General features: G+C 47.9%; 2 protein-coding genes across 3 annotated transcripts in view; one reads left to right on the forward strand and one right to left on the reverse strand.

Annotated features, from left to right (window-relative positions):
* The first annotated feature begins 1,213 nt into the window (after nt 1-1,213).
* Nucleotides 1,214-9,771, forward strand: Mcam (melanoma cell adhesion molecule). Of its 2 annotated transcripts, XM_059267689.1 has the most exons (16): nt 1,214-1,331; nt 3,156-3,286; nt 3,378-3,585; nt 3,675-3,745; nt 3,841-3,928; nt 5,760-5,939; nt 6,060-6,181; nt 6,294-6,456; nt 6,541-6,659; nt 6,735-6,876; nt 7,021-7,142; nt 7,247-7,388; nt 7,484-7,579; nt 7,743-7,890; nt 8,162-8,279; nt 8,629-9,770. In XM_059267689.1, the coding sequence occupies exons 1-16, from the start codon at nt 1,265-1,267 to the stop codon at nt 8,656-8,658; spliced, it is 1,947 nt and encodes a 648-aa protein (XP_059123672.1). In that variant the 5' UTR covers nt 1,214-1,264; the 3' UTR covers nt 8,659-9,770. The 2 variants fall into 2 exon arrangements, with proteins under 2 accessions (XP_059123672.1, XP_059123673.1); XM_059267690.1 differs by lacking the exon at nt 8,162-8,279 and having other exon boundaries at nt 8,629-9,771.
* A 250-nt stretch (nt 9,772-10,021) lies between these two features.
* Nucleotides 10,022-25,063, reverse strand: part of Cbl (Cbl proto-oncogene) — a 90,520-nt gene continuing 75,478 nt past the window's right edge. Inside the window, exons 12-16 of the mRNA XM_059267692.1 lie at nt 23,971-24,065; nt 21,557-21,697; nt 21,078-21,175; nt 19,950-20,132; nt 10,022-18,910 (exon numbers count right to left, since the gene is read on the reverse strand). Of these exons, the coding sequence (XP_059123675.1) occupies nt 18,618-18,910; nt 19,950-20,132; nt 21,078-21,175; nt 21,557-21,697; nt 23,971-24,065 (810 nt within the window). The 3' untranslated portion in view covers nt 10,022-18,617. The remainder of the gene's footprint in view (nt 18,911-19,949; nt 20,133-21,077; nt 21,176-21,556; nt 21,698-23,970; nt 24,066-25,063) is intronic.

Raw genomic sequence — 25,063 nt, forward strand, 5'->3', positions numbered from 1 at the left:
GCCAATGTCTCTGGTGTGTGCTGCCTCACCCTCCTCCAAGGCTGCTGCCTGCAGGGTCACAGACCGCTACCCTAAACCCAGACCCCTCCGACTCCCTGGTGAGAGTCTCAGCAGGTGTGAAACCTTTCCTGAAGCTATGGTGCTGGGGTCTTTTTGTGTCTTAGTTTGAGAGTTCAAAAGACTCAGGGAGAACTTGGGGTTTGGACAGGGGAGGGTCCCTAGCTAGCCTCATGCTGTGTAGGAGACTGTTATCAGGGATCTGCAGCTGATCCATATCTGACTCCTCCAGCCGCTGAGCCAGCAGTGTGAGAGAGCTGAGGGTGGGTACAGCAGTAGGCAGGGACAGCTTTCAAGCATTAGGAGGAACAATAGGTTTCTGGGAGAAAGCTAGGGACTTCCACCTCTATTAATACAATACGTTTCTGGGGGCAAGCTAGGGATTTCCACATCCATTAATACTAACCTTTCCTCATTTAGGTGAGGGGAAACTGAGCTGGAGACTAGGTAGGAAGGCATGCAGAGGGTTGGAACAGAATTATCGGGGCCTGGATGTGGACCGTGGGCTTGTGAATTCAGCCCCCTTCCTCCCTTCTAGAGTGTAAGAGGGTCTTGCAGAAACTTGAATATGAAAGAACAACCTAAAAGGCACGGTTTCCAACTCCCCTGCCCCCCTTGACGGCACCTCTAGGTCTGTGGGACCTGGCACAGTTCTTCCTCCAGGGCTGCCAGGACAGCGGAGACTCTGGAGCTGTGCCAAGCCGGCAGCCGCCGCAGTGAAGCGGTGTTCTAAAAGGCGACCAGGGCCAGCTCCACGCCTCCAAAGCAGGGCAGAGGAGCCTGACCGGGAGGCCCCCATCAGGGACACCGCTCTCCTGTCCCTCTGCCACAGGGTCCCCGGGGCTACACCCGCTGGTAGTGGCCAAACCCGAGTGAGCGCTGCTACTGCGTCCAGGACGGCTCTAAGACGACCGGGCCAGCTTCTTCTGCCGCCTCGGCCAGTCATTTGAGCCTCAGGACACCTGTCATTGCTCCCTCAACCTTTCCAAGCCAGGAGGCTGGGAAGCGGGAGTTGGCCTCCAGGCCGGGATCGGGGCGCAGCTCCCAGCCGGCGCACCCGGGCCCGCCCCCTAGGGCGCGGGGCGGGGGCGGGGGGCTGCGCGGGGCGGGGCCGGGCGGCGCCCGGGGTCCCCTCCCCCGCCCCCCTGACGTCAGCCCCCGACAGCCGCGAGCTCCTCACTTGGCTCTCTCCTTCCGTCGGGGAAGCATGGGGCTGCCCAGGCTGGTCTGCGCTTTCTTGCTCGCCGCCTGCTGCTGCTGTCGCCGCGCCACGGGTGAGTTCTGTGTGTGTGTGTGTGTGTGTGTGTGTGTGTGTGTGTGTGTGTGTGTGTGTGTGTGTTGTGTGTCGGGGGATGGGGAGCGGGGGCGGGGGCGGGGACCGACCCGGGTCTCGCAGGGCCCAGACGTTGGGAGTTGGGGGGATGTCTTCGACGGAGCGGGAGTGTGCCGGAAATCAGAGCTGGTAGCAAGGCAGAGGCTCTGCACCCAGGCGGGCGCTTCTAGACAGAGTCCCCGATTCCCAGGCGCTCCGCGTGCGTGCAAGTTCTTTGCCGCGGGTTTGCAGCCTAGGTTCTAGAGTATTCTGGTAACGGACCCAGCCAGGAGGCTGCAGCGGCGAGCGGGAAGGGGTGGGGCCGAGCCTCTGCAGGATTCTGGGGCCGGCCTCCCGCAGGTGCTTGCTCTGGGTGCCCGGGCAGAGAGGCGCGGCTGGGGCGCATCCCCAACCCGTGCATCCCGTGCCCGCCTGTTGCTGGAAAAGGCTGTTTCCCTTGCTGGAGGGGGGCGCCGACCCCTCCCCCTCCGCCTGGGCCTCACGCCAGCTTGGAGGTGAGCGAGGGAGGAGGGACGGTGGCTTCTGCTCCGGCTGGGCGTTGGCAAGGGCAGTGGCGGGTGGTGTGGGTTGCCTCGTGCCTCCCGGTTTGACGGGATCACAGGGATACAGGCGACGAGTGAAGTTCTATAATAGAAACAGCTTCTGTTAGAGACTAGAGTCCGATGAAGAGTGCCTGGGCACCTCGGAGCTTTTTTTTTTTTTTTTTGAGCCATCTCTAGACAGGCGCTCCTGGGTCCGGGCTTCCCTTGCATGGCCTGCAGCGGTGTCGGCGTGTTATTCTTGGCTCCTTATCCCGTCCCAGCCACTGGTCGGGCTGGGGAAGGGGAGGGCTGGGCATTACCCACTTCTCTGGCCTCTTGCCCAGTGCCAGCCTTGTCCCTGGGGTACTGCTCCAGTCTAGTGCCTCCCAGTCTGACCTTATTTCTGGGGAAAGGGCTAAGCCAGCTAGGCAGCTGCAGCACAGCAAACCCAGCCTCACTCTGCCCTGCTCTTCTGGCTCTCAGAAAACAGAGATTCCAAGGTTCCTGCTCTTGGCTGAAGACCACCCTACCTGCCCTCCAGTCTGGAAGCCACACAATCTAGGCATCCTAGTGTCCAGCCAGATTGTGTCCAGTGACATCACCTTCTCAAAGGGCTGGCTGGCAGCATGCTGGCACCACTGACGTCACTCCTGCCCACTCTTTGGTTCTTGACCTAACCCCTGGGGGAGATTCTGACCCCTCTATACTTGGATGGGGTCTTCAGATTGTATTGCAATGTTCCTTGACATGCTGCTTCAGGAGTATGAATCGTAGCCTCTGGCCAGAGTTGGCCCACCGTGTCTTCTGGAGGATTTGGGGGGCAGAGGGTAGAATAGTGACGTCTTCCCTGGGGAGGTGGGGACACAAAGGAGCCTGTTGTGCCCCAGCCTGGCACATGCCTTGCATTCTCATAGTCTGAGCTCACCAGGACTAGGAAGGGGCCCAGGAGCAAAGGGGCCTTCCTCTTGGCCCATAGCCCATGTTCCCCTTATCTGTCTCTCCGCCAGTTTCTTTTAAGCAGTACCCCACAGTCACTTTCTGTTCCAGTCCATATTCCACTGGGAGAGAACTGACTCAGGTTGGGGTGAGGGTATGGTGACGTTAAAGGTAGAGAGAGGACAGGGCCCTTTCCAGACCCTTGGAGAGTAGAACAGCTGCAGTGAGCCAGGAGAGGAGAGGGGACAGGACAGGATGGAGCAGCTGGAGCTGACAAGGCTGCTGGGCATGCTCCTCCCCTTGCCCAGGTGTGCCAGGAGAGGAAAAACAACCTGCACTCACACCAGAACCGGTGGAGGTGGAAGTGGGCAGCACAGCGCTTCTCAAGTGTGGCCCCTCACATTCCTCTGGCAACTTCAGCCACGTGGACTGGTTTTTGGTGAGTGCCTGGGCTTTGAAGGGCGGGCGGCAGTAGGTGGGAAGCGCTGTCCCTCGGGTGGGTAGCTCATCTCTCTGCTCCTTGCCCTCAGATTCACAAGGAGAGGCAGATACCCATTTTCCGTGTGCGCCAGGGCCAGGGCCAGAGTGAATCTGGGGAATATGAGCACCGCCTTAGCCTCCAGGACTCGGGGGCTACTCTGGCCCTGAGTCAAGTCACTCCCCACGACGAGCGGATGTTCCTGTGTAAGAGCAAGCGGCCACGGCTCCCGGATCACTACATTGAGCTTCAAGTCTACAGTGAGTGCCCCTTCGTTCCTGCCTTCAGGGTAGTGTGGACCAGGTAAAGATGAGTTTCCACGTCTCTGTTCATTTCCCTTCTGTTGTAGAAGCTCCGGAAGAGCCGACCATCCAGGCCAATGTCGTGGGCATCCATGTGGACAGGCAAGAGCTTAGGGAGGTGAGATGCTGTAGGTCAAGTGATGGTGAACAGGGCCTAAGCTGGGGCAGAGGGGGTTGTCAGAAGCAAGGAGACTCCCATCCTGTCCTCTTTAGGTTGCTACCTGTGTGGGGAGGAATGGGTACCCCATTCCTCAAGTCATCTGGTACAAGAATGGTCGGCCCCTGCAAGAGGAGGAGAACCGTGAGTAACCCCTTACTACTTAGTCTCTGGAGGACCACCTAGCATGTTCTTTTAGAAATTTTATTGAGACAAACAGAAGAACCATACAGGTGATGTTGAATAGTTCAGACTGTAGGCTCAGTTAAGAGCACTGGTTGCGTCTGCAGAGGACCCAGGCCAGTTCTCAGCATCCACATGACAGCTCACAACCATCCACAAGTCCAGTTCCAGGGAATCTGATGGCTTCTTTTGACCTCCAAGGGCAGAAGGCATGCACACAGTACACATACACTCATTCAGGCAAAACGTTAATATACATAAAAAAATCGTTACAAAAATTCTGTACTTAATTACTTGTATTTTATGTATGAGTGCCTTTGAATGTATACCTGCATGCCAGAAGAGGGCATCAGATCCTATTATAGATAGTTGCTGGGACTTGAACTCAGGACCTCTCAAAGAGCAGCCAGTGCTCTTAACCCCTGGGCCATCTCTCCAGCCCCAACAACAACAACAACAAAAAAAAGGGTTGTTTTGTTGTTGTTGTTGTTTTGTTTTTCGAGACAGGGTTTCTCTGTGTAGTTTTGGTGCCTGTTCTGGATCTCGCTCTGTAGACCAGCCTGGCCTCGAACTCACAGAGATCCGCCGGGCTCTGCCTCCCAAGTGCTGGGATTAAAGGCGTGTGCCGCCACCACCCAGCACAAAAAAAGTTTTTAAAGGATAAAATTTAGGCTATAAACACGCTAGGAATTTCTTTCTGGTCAACTCCTCCCAGAAGTGACTGTTATTTTCTTTCATTCCTATTTCTGTGTCTATCACAAATAAATGTTTGCTACAGAGGTTTTCACGTGGTGTTTTGAGACAGGAACCCATGCAACTCTGGCTGGCTTTTAAAACTGGTGATGCTCTACCTGTCTCCCAAGTGCTGGGATTCTATGCATGTACCACCACTCCTGGCTCAAGGCTTACATGTTGTATGGTTTTGGTTTGGCTTGGTTTTTCAAGACAGAGTTTCTCTGTGTAAGAGTCCTGGCTGTCCTGGAACTTGCGTTGTAGACCAGGCTGGCCTTAAATTCACAGAGAGCTGCCTGCTTCTGCCTCTTGAGTGCTGAGATTAAAGGTGTGTGCCACCACCGCCTGGCAAGGCTTTTGCCTTTTACTGTCTCAACCAGGGGTGATTTTTGCATACATACCACTCTGGGGGATACTTGGCAGTGTCTGGGGGCATTAGTGGGTGTCACAAACACAGAGGCTGCTATTGGCATCTGGTAGGTAGAGGTAAAAAATATAGCTCAGCATCCTAAAATGCACAAGGTGGCCCCACCACAAAGAATTAATTCTGGTCCAAAACATCAATAGGGCTGACCTGAAGAAGCCCTGACCTTAGTGGTAATTTGGGGACACATCCCTTTTTGTAGTGTTTCCAGGCCAGTCTGTTCAGATGGAGTCCATTTTGCTTCCTGTTGTCGTACCGAATATAATGCGGTTGTTACCATTCTCCTGATAGCACTTAATGTCTCAGTTTTTCGTCACTTTGGACTTGTGCTTTGGATTCTGAGGCTTGAACCTAAAGTCTTACACATGCTAAGAACATGCTCTACCACGAAGCCTTTGGCCTAACTCCATTTTCCTTTGTCTCTGGGGTGATCCTGGCACACATCCTTGTGTATGTGCTAAGGTGTAAATGCCTTTTTAGGGTAGATAGCAAGCAATAAAAGTGCTGGGTTGAAGGGTTACCAGTTTGTATTTGGCCATGGGCCTCTCTCTCTCCCTTAGATATCTCCCTGCTGATCCCCAGGAGTAGCTTGCGGGAGGGGTCCTGAGGCCAAGCCTTGCTTCCCCCCCTGCCCAGGTGTTCAGATCCAGTCGTCCCAGACTGTGGAGTCCAGTGGCTTGTACACCCTGCAGAGTGTTCTGAATGCACAGCTAGTCAAGGAAGACAAAGATGCCCAGTTTTACTGTGAACTCAGCTACCGGCTCCCCAGTGGGAACCGCATGAAGGAGTCTAAGGAGGTCACTGTCCCTGTCTTCTGTAAGTGTTGACTAGCTCTTCTGGTTTTGGGGGGTGGACCTGCTGGAACTTCTGCTGGTCCCTCTGCATCAAATTCAGGGCCAATTCTTGGGCTGAGAGCCTTCCACTTTGTCTGCACAGACCCTGCAGAAAAAGTGTGGATGGAGGTAGAGCCCGTGGGACTGCTGAAGGAAGGAGATCATGTGAAAATCCGGTGTCTGACTGACGGCAACCCTCAACCCCACTTCACTATCAACAAGCAGGTTCGGAGGGCTCCGTGCTGGGTGCATGGAGGGTGCACAAGGGTACAGGCAAAGAGGCAGACCCAGCAGCTGGAGGGCATCGGCTCACCCTCGCCCTTTTGTGCTCTCCCAGAACTCCAACACTGGGGAGATGGAGGAGGAGGCCACTGATGAAAATGGTATCCTATTCCTGGAGCCTGCCCAGAAGCAACACAGTGGACTCTACCAGTGTCACAGCCTGGACTTGGAAACTATGGTCCCCCTATCAAGTGACCCTCAGGAGCTGCTAGTGAACTGTGAGGCACTAGGATGGAGGTTCAGCCTGAGGCAGGAGGGAACTGGTGGTCCTCCCCAGGCTGACACTTTTGCTATAACTCCAGATGTGTCTGATGTCCGAGTGAATCCAGCCGCCCCTGAAGCCCAGGAAGGCGATAGCCTCACACTGACCTGTGAGGCAGAGAGTAACCAGGACCTTGAGTTCCAGTGGCTGAGAGACAAGGTACCCGGATGGCTTTGGGACTGTGGGCAAGAGCTTGCTTCTTCTCAGATCCCCTGACCCATCTCTCACCCCTAGACAGGCCAGCTACTGGGAAAGGGACCTGTTCTCCAGCTAAACAACTTGAAACGGGAAGCAGGGGGACGTTATCTCTGCATGGCATCTGTTCCTAATGTTCCTGGCTTGAACCGGACACAGCTGGTCAGCGTGGGCATTTTTGGTGAGGCCCTTTGTATAGTGTTCAGGTCACCAGAGTTGGGTGCTTTTGAGCTGTTGGAGGTCAAAAAAGTCAGCTGGCACCCTGAGAACTGTGGTGGGAAGTAGAAGCAGGGTATTTGGGGGCCTAATCCTTTCCTCCCCCAAGGGTCCCCATGGATGGCATTAAAGGAGAGGAAGGTGTGGGTACAAGAGAATGCAGTACTGAATCTATCTTGTGAGGCTTCAGGACATCCTCAGCCCACCATCTCCTGGAATGTCAATGGCTCGGTGAGAAGGCTTGATTTATCTTCCCCGTTCTCTTAATCCCTGCCTAGGCTTTGAGGCCATGGCGGGAGATCCTCCCACTCTGGGAGTTGCCCATTTACTTCCAGGCAACTGAATGGAACCCAGATCCACAGACAGTAGTGAGCACCCTGAATGTCCTTGTGACCCCGGAGCTGCTGGAGACAGGTGCAGAATGTACAGCCTCCAACTCCCTGGGCTCAAATACCACCATTATCATCCTCAAGCTGGGTGAGAGCTGCCTCCCTGCAGAGGACCGCAGGGGCGTGCCCAGGCACGGGCGTTAACGTGCGCTTCTACTAACCCCGCCCCCCTCTGCCTCCTAGTCACTTTAACCACCCTCACACCTGACTTCAGCCACACCACTGGCCTCAGCACCTCCACAGTCAGTCCTCACACAAGAGCCAACAGCACCTCCACAGGTAAGCCAGGCCTGGCAAAGAACAGGCCTGTGCCAGGGTGCCCATTCTGCCCTGTCGAGAAACGAAACAGCCCATCTGTCACCCTGGGCTGTATAGGGTGGGGCAGCAACAGCAGTGTGGCAGCCTGGGGCGGGGAGTGACTACAAGTGTCTTTGTCGGACAGAGAAAAAGCTGCCGCCACCAGAGAGCAAAGGTGTGGTCATTGTGGCTGTGATCGTGTGTATCTTGGTCCTTGCTGTACTGGGCGCTACCCTCTATTTCTTCTACAAGAAGGGCAAACTGCCATGTGGACGCTCAGGAAAACAAGAGATGTAAGCCAGGCTCATGGCCCCTACTCCCTCCCCATTTTCGGCTGCCCAGCTTGCTACCTCCTAGGGGACCTCCCCTGCCTACCTAGTGCCCACTTATCCCTTGAGAGCAGAAACTGGACCTTTTTTTTACTGCCCACTGCCCAACTTCCATCAACCACATCTTGCATTCTCCCTTCCTGAGCTGGCCCCGGAGTCCATAGAGTATCCATCCCACAAGGCCCTCCCCTTCCCTTGGCCCCAGGTTGCCAACCTCTCACCTCCCTCCTCCCAGCACGCTGCCCCCGACTCGTAAGAGTGACTTTGTAGTTGAAGTTAAGTCAGATAAGCCCCCAGAAGAGACGGCTCTCCTACAGGGCGGCAGCAGTGACAAGAGGGCTCCAGGAGACCAGGTAGGAGGCAGCTCCTGAGGCCAGGGCCCGACCCCACCCCCTTCAGGAACTGGGGGAAGTGGGCTAATGGTACCTGTTCCCACACACTAACTCTTTCTGTCCTTCCTCCTTGGTTAGAGATGGGGAGACAGAGCGAAGCCTCACTTTACCTTCTCTAACAGTGTAGCGTCTCTCCCACTGCAGACTCAGCTGGGGTTCTTCTGTCTCTTCCCATCCCTTCCCACTTCTGCTGGTCGCCTCAAGGCTGCTGCAGATTCACCAGCTCTGCTTCCCTCCCTCCCCCCTGGTGCTCAGGCTGTGAACCTGCCTGCTCCTCATGTTCTGGTTCCTTCTCTCTACCCATTTTCAGGGAGAGAAATACATCGATCTGAGGCATTAGCTGACTCACCAACGTTTCCTGCTCCCTGCTCAGTCTTCACCCCAAGCTAAAGCCTCCAGAGGGACAGCAGGGAAGACCCCTACTCAGGTCCCCTACAGACCAGGTCCAGAGAGCCAAGAGTTGGGACAAGAGCCATTTGGAGGATCTCATTTGGCCACGGAGGCCTGGTTTCGGAGTCCTCCTCTGTGTCCACTGAGTGATGCTTATCCCAAGTGACTGAGGGCCTCAGTCTCCCAGGAGTGGGGAGGGTTATTTTATTTTATTCATTTTTCGAGACAGGGTTTCTCTGTGTAGTCTTGGTGTCTGTCCTGGATCTCACTCTGTAGACCAGGCTGGCCTTCAACTCAAAGAGATCTGCCTGTCTCTGCCTCCTAAGTGCTGGGATTAAAGGTGTGCACCACCACCTGGCTATTTTTTTTTTCCCCGTTTTCCCAAATGGACTTTTCCCTTACACAGCTGGTGGTTGCCGATCCATCTCCTGCCATCAGCTGAGTGGGCTTGCCCTCTGAGCAGGTGTTCTCTCCTCACAGGCTGTCTTTGTGCTAGTTGTATCATGTGATCCGGGACCTGGGCATGTGGTCACATACACTGTTCACACTGGTCCTTCAGAGAACCCCACAGTCCAGAGGCAGCTGCAGCACTGCTTCTGGACTTTCCTGCCTGCTGCTCTTTCAGGGTCTTTTGGGATATTTTTCCTTTGGGCAGAAGTCAGGGATTGGTGGTAATCCTTCAGACATATCCCTGAGTAAGGAAGCACTGTTCTGTTTGTGTGTTTTGGAGTGAAGACTACTTACTGAGCCCAAGCTTCCTGCATTCCCTCGGTGGACAATGGGAGACTGAAAGATAAGAGATGGGACAGAGAGGAGGTCTACTGTTCATGGGGATTAAGCTTAGAGGTATATTAGTACCAAATTTCTACATGGAGCTTATGGGTCCAGATCTGCAGAGTCCAAGTGGGAGAATGGTACTTAGAAATGAAAACTTGGCCTGGCAAGAGCTTTTGGGGGTATGTGTGCATCTGTGAGTGTGTGTGTGTACATACATGCATACATACGTGTATATATATATGGTTTTGTCTGTAAATTTGCAAATGTTTCCTTTTATATGTTATATATGTTAGAAAAATAAAGTGTTATTGTCCCCAAAGCATGATGCCGCTTTCCATTCATCATGGAGGATAGGCTCTCAGAAGACAGACTGTCCTTCACCTCTAGAGCATCCAGAGCTGAGCAGCATGCTGCTAACTGGCAGCTACTCCCCCCCCCCCACCCACACACTCCTATCCCCTGCACCACTGCCATTAGTCTCAAATCTGCCCTCCCTGTGTGTTACCGCCCCAGCCCCAGACAAGCCAGAACCCAAGTGTGCTACAACAAAAGAAATTTTATTTAAAAATATTTTTTTTACAGACATGGGTGCTTGAAAAAGCTCTTTAGTTAACTGTATGGAAATGAAAAAAATTAATAAATAACATTAGTATAACAGACCTCTAATTAGTATAACAGACCTCTACACATCAGTACACTGGCAAAACAACATGGACTTGAGAGAACTGAGTCTTAAAGCTCCACTACTCTGCAGGAGTATTTACCTCTGTCTGCTCTTTATAGGAGAGTGATTGATTAAATACTGCTAATAGAAATCTTTTTATATTAATGACATTTAAAAAATAGTCCACGAGAATCTCACCTAAGTGTGTTTTGTTCTCTTAACACTGATATACAAATTGGGACTCTATTCTGGGGAAAATGTCAAGTTCTCTCTTGCCCCACCCAAGTCAAGAATTTTAAGATCTTGAATGAGGAGGACCTTAAGAACTATTTCTATCCCTTACTCTTTGTTAGCTACAGGCAGGGGAGAAACAGGGAAAGGGAGGTAAGACAACTTGGGGTTGAAACCTGTGATAATCGTATTAGTGAAAGGCTTCCGGGTCCCACGGCCCCTCCCTGGGTGCAAGCAGACCCTTTGGAGGGGGGTACCAGCCACTTACTGCTTTAAGGTTGGAGCCTTCAAATGAAAGCCACGTCTGAGGAGAGGCAGGAGGTTGAAGCTGGCTCAAGATCCAGCAAAATGAAAAGACAACAAATGAACCACCCCCCTTCCCGGGCGAGTCCCTCTCAGCCCCACTCGGCAGGGCCCTGCTACCAGGAGGCTTCGTGAGCAGGCCATCTAGAGCAGAGGACCGCTAACAGCTGCCTGGGACCAACCAAGTGATGCCAGGAGAAAATGCTGCTCTTTTCCAAAGCCTCATGGCAGAGGAAGGACACTACAGGCACCTATGTGCCACCTCTCCAGCCAGACACCCTTGTCCCCAAGACTCTAGGGCTAAAGATACTCAAGGTAGAGGAGCTCAGACTCTGGTATTTCCATATTAAGTCCTAAAATGCAGCCTGGGATACAGCGCTGCCTTAGAAAGGCACAAAACATTTGGCTTTTTTTTTTTCAGTGTGCTAAAAATTGTTTTGTTTTGAATACAGGAAAAAGATATATAAGGTTAAAAATCCCAAGTCAGCACAGCCAGAAAGCAGATGTAGGAGGTACCTTACAGCTGCCATGCCCAGCATGTCTCAGCAGAGGTCAGACTTCCCACTTAAGGGTGCTGAGGAGGCGGTCAGAGGCCGCCTCCTCTCATGTGCATTGCAGACAGGCTCACTAGCCCAGAGAGCAGGGAGAGGCCGAGAGAGAGCTCAAGGTCTGTCATCCTCTTACCACTTCAAGACAGCCAACAGAGTCACCCTCTCCACTACTGGGTGAGAGGTAGTGGGGAAGGAGCAACACAGGCACCACACACTCCACTTCCGGGCCTATGTGGGGAGGCAGTGTGAGCCTGAGGAGCTGTACGCAGCATGCACTGAGCAATCTTCTCTGGCCTCCATTCTGTTTTAGAGGGAAGGAAAATTGGAGTTTGCATCTCACATTCAGTTGTGGGACTGAATCAGGACTGCAGGGCCAGGTGATCACAACTCAGGGCTGATTTGTTCAGCTGCCAAATCAGTAGATCTGAGGCTGGCGCTCAGCCTGGGCTCTGTACAAGACAAGGAGTGGTCAGCCACATTTTTCTCAAGCACTAAAACAGGGAAGAGGCTGCAAGATCTCCAAGCAGCTGTTGGTCGGCAGCTGGCCCTTCCCCACGGTGCTCTTCATCAGGCACAAAACAATGTGTAGGGCCTCCCTGTCCCTATTTCTCCATCTCTTAAGTCTTGTGCTACTACTTACTAGAACCAAGAAACACTGGTACTTTGCCTTGCAACTAACCCAGATTTCCTGGGGCACTGAAGGCACATGGCACTACTATCCCTCTCGTCTTCATTCAGGAGCCTAGACTAGACATCAAATGCAAAATCTGATGATCTTCTCTTGCCTTCCTATGTGCCTCAATGTATATCTTTGGATTAGTAGGTTACTTCTGTGTATACCAAAGGACTTGAATATTTAGAAGTTAAAAGCAGGGTAGTATGTATGATATGCCTTAAAACGCAGGGCAGGCTCTAAGATGGGATTCCAAAGATCCAGGCAAGCAGAAGCATAGTTTTACTCCCCCTACCCCCACCCCAACAACAACAACAAAACCCAACCCAAACAAACAAAAACCACACACTTATTACAGAACTAGAGAAAAAGCAACAGACAGGGAGGACACAGGTAGCTTGTCTAAGGAGCTCAAAGAACAAGCTCAATTAGACACCGAAAATATCTGGATCCTGGCAAACGTCTCAATGGTGCCTAGGAAAGCAGAGCTAGGAACATCACTGCAGGCTCCCTCACAGAAAGACAAAGAAGAGGGATGTAGGAGACTGGTCAAGAGCCCAGAGAGTGAACAGGTATTCAGCACTAAAACCAGAAGAGAGCCAAGCTGAAAGGCAGCAGCTACCTCGGAAGCTAAGAGCTGCCCTTTAGGGAATACAGAAGAGGACTGGAGGGTGAATGGAGGCTACGAAATGCCACCCAAGAACAGACTAGGGGAAAGTAATCTTGGGTGCCAAGACTCTAAGGAGAACAAAAGGAAAGATAACAGTGACTCTGAGTAAGTTAAAAATAGGGATTTCCAGCTGGGTGGTGGTGGTGCCAGTGATGGCACACGCTTTTAATCCCAATACTCCAGAGGCAGAGGCAGGGGGATCTCTGAGTTCAAGGCCAGCCTGATCTCCAGAGCGAGTTCCAGGACAGCCAGGGCTATACAGAGGAACCTTGTACTCGAAAAGCCAACAAAAGGCAGGGGGCTGGGGGTATTTCTTCAACTTCCCAGATGAATAGCAGAACAGAAACTATGCAACTGTGCTTCCAGTGTGGAAGTTCCTTTGCATATCTCTTCTTGGAAGCTCCCTATCTGCCACAATATCTCTGTTCTCCCTGTAAGGTTCAATGGGGGTATGAACCCTCAAATCAATATTTTCGCTGAGTATATTCTGCCTTAAGAATATAACCTAAGTATTACTGTCTTCTGCTCCTTGACTGCAGGCACAATGTGACCAGGTACCTCATGTTCCTGCATCCATGACTTTCCCACAATGAAAGATTACACCTTCAAACTGTCAGACATAAAGAAAACTACAGCGGAAGAACCCAAAGGCCCCTTGGCAGTGAAACCACTCCATCAGTAATTCGCACTTGAAGAGAGCATCTCCACTCATGCACCAAATGGTGTTGCTGCTTTCCCTGTTGCTGGAAATGAAGAGGAGAAAATATTCTCCATGAAAATGCAAGACATTCATAGAGTCCAGTCTCGTCTTCACCTTGCAATGTATCTAAGGCTGGCCTAAAATTCCTAATTCTACTTCTACCTTTCAAGAGCTGAAAGACAGGCTTGCTCCATGAGTTCTAGCTTGGCAAACAGATCCCCTCAAGAGATACAGCCCAGTACAGACTCCCTCGAGGTGCCTGGTCTGACCCATGGAATCAGTAGACAGGTTTAACTTTCTCCTGTTCTTTCCAAGAATTATTGAGCTAATCTGAAGAACCACATTCACTGTAAGAAGATCAAGTGAACTCAAGAACAAGGGTACCTATTTTGAAGTCATGTATACCAATATGCTGTGAAGCAGGAGGAGGGACTATGTCTAACTTTTCCAGCCCAGTAATACACAAGAACCAAGTCTCCCATGCATTAAATGGCTGTGTGTGTGTGTGTGTGTGTGTGTGTGTGTGTGTGTGTGTGTGTGAGACTGCGATCACAGTTGAATCCAGATGCTCTGTGTAGTGCTAGAGTACTTCTGCTGAATTGTGAAGCTTCAAGTGCCAGATGATAGTGTTGGCAGTAAGGCTCTGGTACCTATCATAAGCTGCCTGCTCTGGGAAGGCTTATGTGGACAGAATCCAGCCTCAGCTCCTGACCAGCTCCTACAAGACCAGACTGAGAATCAGGTCCTCACCCTTTCCAATCCTTCCACCTCTCCTAAGACAGAATTAGCCACAAGGATTGTTGAAGAAAAGAAAAACAAATTCCAAATTGTAAGGGAGATGGTGATAGGTCCCAGAAGGGTAAAAACAAAACCTTTCCAACAAGGAGGACTGGGGACAAAAGCAGCTCAGTAAAAAAGATAAAGAAGGCACTGGATTGGAAAGCAGACTGCAGCAAAAGCTTTGCTTAAACATTTAGTGCTCTACTGTGCAACTCTCAGTCAGTGGACCCTCAACCCACTGAAGAGATTAAGAAATCTGTAGCAAAAAAGGATAATCCATGAGGTATACACAAGAGAATCTCCCAAATATTATCAAAGCTACAGGAAGACAACAGAGGTTCATAGGAAAGTCTTGGGCCAATTTTAAGCAGGACAGCTCTATAATGAAAGGTAACTCTACATAAAAGAGTTGTGAATACACACATGTATGGTCAAATGCAAACAGTGTTAAGGACAGCCCATGGTTAACTTCCCAACACCAATAAATCACCATGAGGTGGCAGGGGAGAACATATAGCTGACATTTCTGACACATAGTAATCACTCCAATACTTGCAGAAATTAGCAAATGGTTATAGTCAGGACAGTGGTTAGAATACTCTATTTAGTAGAGTGATCATTCCAGAGTCAGAAAGGCCAACAGAAAGAAGGAAAGTCTGAGAAGGCCAGCAGCCTTCTGATTCTCATGACGTGAGGTAGGAGAACGTTCAGCATTAACACCATTGCTGATCATCACAGAAAGACTAAATCCTGTTAAATGGTGCCATAAAAGAAATACACAGCTGGTCCTTGGTTTGGTCTGCAAGCAAGTTATATTACAAAAATTAACTTGTAAATTTGCTACTTGGACCATAAAACACATTTTCTTTCCCACAGAGGAAATAAATATTTTAAATATTAAGAATAGTGACTCCTATCCATCCCAGATGCCCTCCCCAGTTTAAAAAAACCCCACAGAACAGCTGAAGGATGCCAGTACTACTATCACACACTGTGGTCCAGTGATAGGTATGTCTGAGAATTGAAAGAGAAAGAAAATGGGGGGGGGGGGGGGAGGGCTGGGAGGAGGAAGAGGGGAATAAGTGAAGGAGAATGGTCAGCCAGGGTCAATTCACTGCTTAAATAAATACATACAAAGGCTGAGATCATGAGCTGCCCAGTTTGTTAACTAGGAGGTATATTTCAGAACCCATGGGTTTTTAAAGACATTTAAAAAACTTTTCACTTTAGAAGGACAGTGGGAAGGCAGCTAGAAAAGTCTAGTCCTGGGACTGGACTAGAAAAGCCTTGCCTGGAGCCCTGGCAAGACAGTGACCCATCAATGAGGTGGCATGTAAAGCAATCCACAAAGACACAGAGGGAGCAATAATCTTTGTTGAATAAGATGGCCTAATGAAGTTGAGGAAAAGGAAAATGTGAAAGCTGTTTTCTTAACTGTAACACAGAGCAGGGAAAAGGGATGGGTTTGCCAAAAATAGCAAAACTCAAAATAAAGCTTGTTTATGAAAGGGCGATTGTAGGTAAACTCAGAAGAAGAGCTAAAGAATTAGAACTTACCATACAAATGGAAAATGAAGAATTGGTTATTGGTGCCTTCAAAGGAAAAAGAAATTCAAAATTGGAGACTATCTTCAAAATGAGTGGCATGAAACCTTCCTAAGGCTACCTAATAATATCAGGCCCGGGCCCCAGAATATCCCCAGAGCAAAGGAAAGGCCTACACACAATGGTCTCAAACCTTGATGCCTGCAGAAACACATCTGATAAACCAACACCCAAGCTAATCAAAGATGTGTCTGCCCAGCATAGGGACTAAACACCCACTCACCCCCACTCAACACCCATTTCAGAGCTACATGGGTGCTCAGCAAAGGACAGGACAAAACTGTCATTTCCCTAGATAGTATGGCAGTAATTGCCACAGATTTGGTTTTTGTTTTCTTTTGGAGGCAGGGTTTCATGTAGCCCAGGCTAGTTTCAAACTTGCTATGTAGGCAAGAGTAGCCTTGAGCTTCTAATTCTGTCTCCACTTCTTGAGTGCTAGGGATTCGAGGTATGCCTCAGCACAATCTGTTCTATGTGGTGTGGGACTGAACCAGGGCTTTGTGAATGCTAGACAAGCACTCTACCAACTGAGCTACATCCTTAGCCCTCCACAGAAGACTTGGATACACAGAAAAGGCAAAAGGTATGTAGTCAATGATTTGTTTTCTTGATAGATCTTCAGATAGTAGCTAATATCTGCAGGGAAAGAAATACTCCAATATAGACAGACTGGGCTTGTAGCTTTTTCCTAGTTCTGTTGAGGTCTTCAAATTTTTGTTTTCTTTTGTTTTTAAATACTTTTTAAAAAATTTATTTAATTTTATGTATATGAATGTTCTGTCTGCATGTATGTATGCACACCATGTGTGTGCCTGGTGCCCACAGAGGTCAGAAGAGGGCATCAGATCCCTCTAGATCTGGAGTGACAGATAGTTGTGAGCTGCCATGTAGCTGCGAGGAACCCAACTTGGGTCCTCTGCAAGAACAAATGCTCTTAACTGATCAGCCATCTCTTCAACCCCTGTTGTTTGTCTTGAGATGGGTTTGAGCTGGTACTGAACTCCTGATCATCTTGCCACCATCTCCCAAGTGCTGAGATTACAGGCGCATGTCAACATGCCTGGTTTAGGCTTTCAATATTCAAAGAAACACAAAATTGGATGTCACAAGCTTTTTGAAGTGGATGACAAGCTATTGTTTCCTACTCACTGCTATGCAGAGGAACCACTGGGTAACCATGGCAAGTCAATATGAAGTACTGTAATGTCTACCCTGGGAACAGAAATAGCTCTGAGGCAAGAGGATAAAACCCAAAGACCTTGAAGCATTCAGAAACCAAAAGAGACTTCAAAAGGTTTTACTTGCAAAAATGTTAAGAATGGAAAGAAAGTATAATCTTAGTGGGTCATTTCTGTCTGGACCTAAAGAATAGAGTGGATTCATTAGAAAAACAGCTTGCATGCGACAGGAGAAAGGGTAAATGCTGCCAGGGAAGTCAGTAAGACTCCAGTCAGAGAACTCACTGAACCCAAGGGGTCATAACAGGGACTGAGAAGCAGGTCTCCAAACTGACTCCAAATCTTGATGAACTGTAAATACACAAACTACATTGTCCCAAATTGTCTTTGACTAAAAGATTTCAATGAATGATGTGAATACTGTGGATGATGCAGTGATTAGATTATATCTAGGGCCCAATAAGAGGGCAAGGAAGGAGAAAGAGAAACCACTCCCAAAGCCCTAGGCACATGAGCAACCAAGTCACTGGGTGGCACCAATGTAGGAAAGGTGCCACTCATTAGCAAATGCTGTAAGGTAATTAGGGTTATCCCTACTCCTTAGAGGGCAAAAAAAGAAATCATTTCTGAAAGGTTAACCTCCCTCCTGTTCAAGGGAGAAATCCCTAAGCTGAAATTAACCACTGGCAAGAAAGACTGAATAGGTAAGTCCTTACTGGTTTACTGTGTAAACCTAAACAGTATGTGACTGAAGCTTCCTAAAAGCTCCATGGTATTTGGGCTGGAAAGCTACCCTGGAAACAAATGTTCTTCTGTTCCTGTTAGGTAGAAAGACTCATTACCTACATCAAAAACACATACCTGGCACCAAGGCAACAGACTCCCACAGACTATTTTCTGAGGAAGACACGGAATGTATATGAAGGCCTCTATCTCAAACCAGTCATTAGGTAATTAGGAGAATTTAAACATCTTATTTTAACAAATTCAAGGTTCCTATAGAAACAGCACTTTGGAGTGACCAGTGTTAGCTGCTAGCACAATCATAACTGTAACCACAGAATAGTACCTTCCCACCTATTCTACCAAACAAACCAACACCATCAGACATAAAAGAACATCCTGTAAGCTGCTTGGCTTCAGGTCACAGCAAGCCTACAGAACACCAATGAGGAGAAGGCAGAGTAAGGTGTCTCTAGGGGAAAGGACAGAGGGTATCCTAACACTCTAAGACTTAGCTAAGCACATGATAATCTAGGCCAGAGGGGAGTGTTGAGGTTGTAACATCCAGCAGGGCTAGGTGCAATACCACAGTAGATGGGAGCCTTCAGAGATTCCTTCCTGACGCTCTTGTGCTAACTCCCTGCCTGGATTCACACACAGCAGGATAATCTTATAATCATAGGACACAGACAGACAGACAGACACACCCACCCACCCTTAATTACAAAGTCTTAAGTCCTTAACTAGGGCTACAGCACAGCACTTCTGCTTTCTGTACTGTTCCAGGGGTAGGTTATCATTTAATAAAGTCCATTCTCTCCTAATGGGGACTGAAGGACTACAAACAGACTTTAAGACCAATCCAACAGTGAAACACACTAGCTGCTCCATTTTCATTCCACTGCTTTGAAATCTTGGAACCATGGGTGTCAGTACCCACAGAAAAGGCAGGACCTCACTGTGATGTCCCAAAAGAAGCCACTGCTTTCCTAGGTGCTCCTTGAGTAAGAGCCCAGCTCATGGATCCTCTGAAGCCATGGCAGGAAGAGATGTGCTAGGTAGCTACATGGGCAGGAGAGGAAATAGAAACAAATTCCCGGAGGATGTTTTTGGCCATCTCAATGTTGTTGTGGGCAATGACCAAAGCTTTCTGAATGTCCTGGTAGGAGTAGCCCTGACTCATGAGGCGCTCAATCTCACTGGAGAGCTGTGGTGAGGGGACGATGGCAGCAGGGTTAGCGGGGGCCCCTCCACCTTGCTGATAGCTACTTGCTTTGCGTTCAGAGTTGATTCGCCGAGGGAATGGTTTAGGGGGCCGCTCAGGAACTTGGGAGCCCTCATTGAAATCTAAAAGAGAAAGGAAAGAAAATATTCGCAAATCTCGAGAAGCTCGAATTTAATGGCACTAACAATAACAATGTGCTAATAATATGCTCTTCTGTCACAAGGCTGGAGTTCTGTTTTTTGTTTTGAAACAGGAGCTCACTCTGTAGCCCAGATTGGACTCGAATTCACAGCTTAGTCTCCTGAGTGCTGAGATTACAGTAGTGAGCTACCATGCCTAGCACAAGTCTGGGTTTTATTTGCGGTGCTAGCACTGAACTCAGGGCTATATACACAGTAGGTAAGGTGTTCTGCTGCTGAGCTAGATCATCAGACTAAAATTAGCTGGGTTTTAGATCTAGACTCTTATCACAGAGGGAAGAACCTTCTAAATATGTCATGCCCCCATTCTTGTAACAGTAATTACGACTCTGAGAAGCATATAACACCTACACTGTGTGTTATACTGAGCAACAAGTTTACACACTAACTAAATTATTCCTTCTACAAATAATACAGCCTAAACTGCAAAGAAGAAGCAATAAGCCAGATTGGGTGGGGATCCTACCTAGAAGGGCAACTAGATGTTAGATCTTTTCTATCAGCTGTTCTGAAAGTTGTCTTCAATTTCCAAAGTGAGCTATTCTGGCTGCTTCCCTACGAGGCGGCCACAGGTGCAAGAGTAGTCCTGGATACCAGAGACCAACGTGGGGGGCCCTGGGCCCATAAAATATGTATTTGAGGGCAGCACACTCCTTCCCAGTTGGACAGGGCTTATGGGGGGGAAAAAAAAGAACTTCCATCAAGCCTAATTCCCATCGTTACACACATACTCAGAAGAGCTAGAAGCCCTGCCCTCCTCTACAGGAGGAGTTGTGGTTTAAACACCACCTACAGAGTTTCACTTCCTAATGTGGGACCTAGGACCAGCTTTCCAACATTTAGATACAGTGCAGTCTGCTACATCCACTCACTGACTTCCTACCACCAGAGGGTCATGACTTTCAGTTATAAACAGAGGCCAGACAGCAATCCAGGACAGGTAGGCAGCCTGCAGACTCACTTGTCATAGGGTCACCATCCAGAGACAGCCAGCCAAAGGAGGAACTGGCATTAGAGATGTCAGACAGAGTCCGGCGAGCCAATACAGCCGGCACAGGCGGCTTAGGCACATCATACCCATCATCCTCGTTTTCTGATTCCTCAGGGCCAGTGCTGGTGTGGGCTGTAGCCAAATTCCCTTCCCCTGGAAGAAAGTTGGTATACACTTTGTCCTCTCCTGACATACTTCATCCAGAAGCATCCATTCATTCACCCATGTATACAACCATTCATTTCATTCACCAGTTACTCAAATGTCTACTGTACACTAAATACAACTTGAGGCCCTGTGGATGGAGATAAAATAAAACCAGCTCGCTCGTTGAACATGTCAACAGTCATTCTTGCTAAGGCTAATAGCTGCTGATGCCACAGACTTAAGTGTTATTTTATTTTATTTTATTTTTTAATTATATGCATTGGTGTTTTGTCAGGTACCCTGGAACTGGAGTTATAGACAGCTGTGAGCTGCCATGTGGGAGCTGGGAATTGAACCCGGGCCCTCTGGAAGAGCAGACAGTGCTCTTAACCACTGCACCATCTCTCCAGCCCCTCAAGTGTTATTTTAGAGCTTCCTATCTGTATTTCACCTGAGAAGATTGGCCAAAGGACTTGTGTATGCAGGCTTCTTGAACTTTCACCTTGATAAAACTGTTTAACATGGGAATTGAGTATTTACCACTCACACACAAAAGAACTATCAATGTAATGGAAATAAAAGAGTTGCTAGTACTGAGATCCAAGCTATATAACACAGATGTCTCCAGGCCCTGAAAGCAGGAAAAACAGTTAGGAACTAGTGTCTAAAAAGGAAATAAAGCAAAGCAGGGCCCATCTTGTACATGAATCAAAGACTTTTTGCCAGAGAGTACTGAGAATAATTTTCTCTTAGGGTAAGCTGTCTCAACCAAATGTTACAGAGCATCCCTATGGTTTTCTTCTCTTTTTATTCTTGAGACAGGGTCTTAGTTATGTAGGCTAGCCTGGCCTCAAACTTGCAATCCTTTTGCCTCAGACTCCCAAGTGTTAAAATTACAGACAGGTGCTGTACACAAGCATATCAATTTTGAAGTAGAAGACAGGTACTCACCAAAGGCACTGTTTTCCGTCACAGACAGTGCTTGAGACTGAATGTTATACATTGCTTCATACGTGCAGCTGTCAGTCTGCTGGTCACAGTCACACGCTCTGAACCACAAAGAGGCACAATGGTCTTCACAAACAAAATTGGTTTTGCAAACTTAAGAAGACTAACCTGCTTCTAACTACCTTGACCCTAATTCTTTCAGAACATATTCTTTTTGTACCAGTACCATTAATAAATACTGTGAGACTGACTCATGACAAGCTAAAGGTGTACATGTTCTGGAGGTCACTATGCCACTGTGCAAACAATGCAACTGCTTATTGATATTAGAGATGTAAACATTTCAGGGTCTGGATTTTTCCTTCTGCTTTCATTCTGAACTAGATAACGGTATGTACAATAAGAAAGCGAGCAGGTGGAAAACAGTAAGTGAATTTCTGAGTAAATATACTTGGCTACAACTGGGGTTGTTGTGAGCTTACCGTGAACTCTGGGTTGACTCTAAAGGCCATTTGGGCTCTGGCTTCTGAGCCCCTACAGGCCTAGATGTGGGAGTCATATACTCTGTGTCCTCTTCACTTTCCCCCTGCTCCCCAGGTGGCAGTTTTGGCACAGGAAGAGGCCTGGAAGAATTAAAAAAAAAAAAAAAAAAAAAAAAAGGTTGGAAAACGTTCAAGTATGAAACAGATTTAGAACTGATACAACTCAATTTGACAAAACAAAATAAATAGCACCTAGGGCACTATCATTTCCACTGACCATGGCAAGTATTTAGGAAAACATGCACCAACTATAAATTTTACTTTCAGTTGATCCAAATGTTAAACTGGGGTGGGCAGTAGGTTCCAGTTATCCTTAACTCACAATTAAGTTTTGTTACAGTGCTCCTGTTAGCATTCTTTTTCTTTTTCAAGACATAAAACAAGGAACAGCAGGTGGCTTTCTAACAGAATGCTAGCAATGTGCAGCAAATCCCAATACAAAAATCTGTCTATGATAGTGAGATTACACAGCTTGTCAAAAGTATTACTCTAAAGTATGATCTCTTTTTCTCTTCAATATTTCCTACCAGAAAAATCTAAAATAAAGAGATAAAAAGTAACCTGGTCGTTAGCATCTTAGATTAGTCCTTAACTTCTGACTCTTGATCCATCCTTCCTTCCTTCCTTCCTTCCTTCCTTTTTTTTTCGACAGTGCAGGAATCAAACCCAGGCCCTTGCACATGCTAGACTGGCTACATCCCTGTGCCTCTACTTCAGGGATCTTGCTATTGCTGCGCATATTATGTAATTCTCACTGAGTTTCTGCACTAAAACTTCTCAGGGGCTGGAGAGGTGGCTCAGTGGTTAAGAGCACTGGCTGCTCTTCCAGAGGATTGGAGTCCTATTCTCAGCAAGCACATAGCAGCTCACAACCATCTGTGACTCCAGTTTCAGAGGATCTGATTCTCTCTTTGGGTACATCTCCATGGGCACTGCCTGCACATAGTACACAGACATATATTCAGGTACCCACATAAAACAAAAAACTTAAAATGAAACAAAAACTTCTGCAGTCCTACCTTATGAAAGGAGACTAAGTCAAAATACCAACTTTTTAAGAAACATGACCTCAACTCATGCTTCTTAGTATCTTTTTTTTTGCATATTCTAAATAATCAACAAGAAGCACTAACACTTATTTGCCTCTCTATATCTACATAATGCTTTCCTGATTATAAAAGTAGTACACATTTTTGCTTGTTTGTTGTTTTGTTTTTGTTTGTTCAGTAGCCCTGGCTGGCTTAGAACTCACTCTGTAGACCAGGCTGGCCTCAAACTCAGAGATTCTCCTGCTTTTGTCTCCAGAGTGGGATTAAAGGCATGTGCCACCAAAGTACACATTTAAAAATCATGGCACAGAAACATAACAAAACCAAATTGATTCTTTTTTGTTTTGTTTTGTTTTGTTTTTTGAGACAGTGCTTCTCTGTGTAGCTTTGCGCCTTTCCTGGATCTTGCTCTGTAGACCAGGCTGGCCTCAAATTCACAGAGATCCGCCTGGCTCTGCCTCCCAAGTGCTGGGATGAAAGGCGTGTGCTGCCGCTGCCTCCGCCACCCGGCTAAAATTGATTCTTCAAAAAGATTAATAAAAATGGCAAGACTCAGCCAGGCGGTGGTGGTGCACGCCTTTGATCCCAGCACTTGGGAGGCAGAGCCAGGCGGATCTCTGTGAGTTTGAGGACCACCTGGACTACAGAGTGAGATCCAGGACAGGCTCCAAAGCTACAGAGAAACCCTGTCTTGAAAAACCAAAAAAAAAACAAAAACAAAAACAAAAAAACAAAAAAAAAGGCAAGACTCAGCAAGACTGACCTATACACACATAGAAAGAAAAAAGAATGAAAAGAAAAATATTTCAAAACACAAAAATGACAGCACTCAGGGCCAGAATGGGAGACTTGTGAGGTCACCTTTTGGTTAAGATCATTTTTATTACTTTTAGTTATAATAAAACATGAGATATTTATGAGTGTCTACAAATGGGTATGTGCACATGAGTGCAAGGGCCCAAGGAGGCCAGAGGCACTGGATCCCCTGGAACTGCAGTTACAGATGGTTGTGAACCTCCATGTGGGTGCTGGGAATCTAACTCGGGTCCTCTGGAAGAGCAGCAAGTAACTGAACAACTGAGCCACTGTCCAGCCACTGGTTTGTTTGGAGAAGGAGTTTTGCTAGCTTGTAAACTTGTAGCAATTCTACTGCCTTAGCCTCTGAGGTGCCAGATACAGGCATGCACCAACCACACTCAGCTTAGAATTCTAAGTCTGAGGCCATCATTGTCTACCTAGGGAGGCTTTGTCTCATGAAAAAGAAATACCCACTGCACGGAATGAACACAGCTTTAATATGCTTACCTGGCAGCCAGAGAGTAAATGGCATTGGCAGATGAGGAAGGCTTGATTTTTGGGTGCTCACTCTCTGGACCTGCTATTGGACTGCTATTCATAGTCTGCAAAGTAAGAAAAGGTCTGAAAAGAACTCTTTCCCAACTATGGCTAAGTATCTCCTCTTACCAACCTACTGGGAAAAAAAAAATCACAAGAATATTAACATAGCCACAGACCTCACAAACCCAAGGGTTATCACACTATGGATTCTGACTCTGAAGGAATTTCAAGTGGGAGAGTCAGAGAGAAGAAAGCTAGGAAATACCTTATTCATTCTAACTCTAAAAACAGATGAAACAAAATTGGTTGTCTACTGGCATCAACTACACTACTACACCATACACACACACACACACACACACACACACACACACACACACACTTTTTTGTTTTGTTTCGAGACAGGGTTTCTCTGTGTAACAGCCCTTGTTGTCCTGGAACTTACTCTTAAAAAGTAACATGCTTTCACAAGTGTGTGTGTAGTGTGTATGTATTTTTTTTCTGAAGACTTTAATAATGTGTGTGAGTGTTTTGCCTGCATGTACATATGTATACCGCATGTGTGCTTTGTTCCCTCAGAAGTCAGAAAAGGGCATTAGATATCTTGGAACTGGAATTATAGGAATTTGTAGGAGACCATGTGGGTTCTGGGAATTGAACCCAGGTCCTCTGCAGGAGCGGTAAGTGTTCTTATATGCTGAGCCTCTCTCTAGCCCTCTTGTTTCTTTAAAATAACAATAATAAAGACATTTATTTATTGTGTGTGTGTAAAAGCCACAAGATAACTTTCAGTATTCTCTTCTCCTCCTTTATTACATGAGTTCCAGGGATCATACTTGAGTAGTTATCAGGCTTACCAACAAGTGTCTTTACCTACTGAGCCATAGTATCAGCTCTTGGGTCTTTCTCTCCTTTCTTTATTTGAGACAGAGTCTAATTGTGTAACCCTAACGGTCCTAGAACTTATTACGTAGACGAGGCTAGTCTTGAACTCAAGATCTACCTGCCTCTGCTTCCCAAATACTGGGATCACAGGTGTGCACCTGGCTCCTTGGGTATT

Source organism: Peromyscus eremicus, chromosome 7 (assembly GCF_949786415.1).
Source record: "Peromyscus eremicus chromosome 7, PerEre_H2_v1, whole genome shotgun sequence".
Classification (NCBI taxonomy): Eukaryota; Metazoa; Chordata; class Mammalia; order Rodentia; family Cricetidae; genus Peromyscus; species Peromyscus eremicus.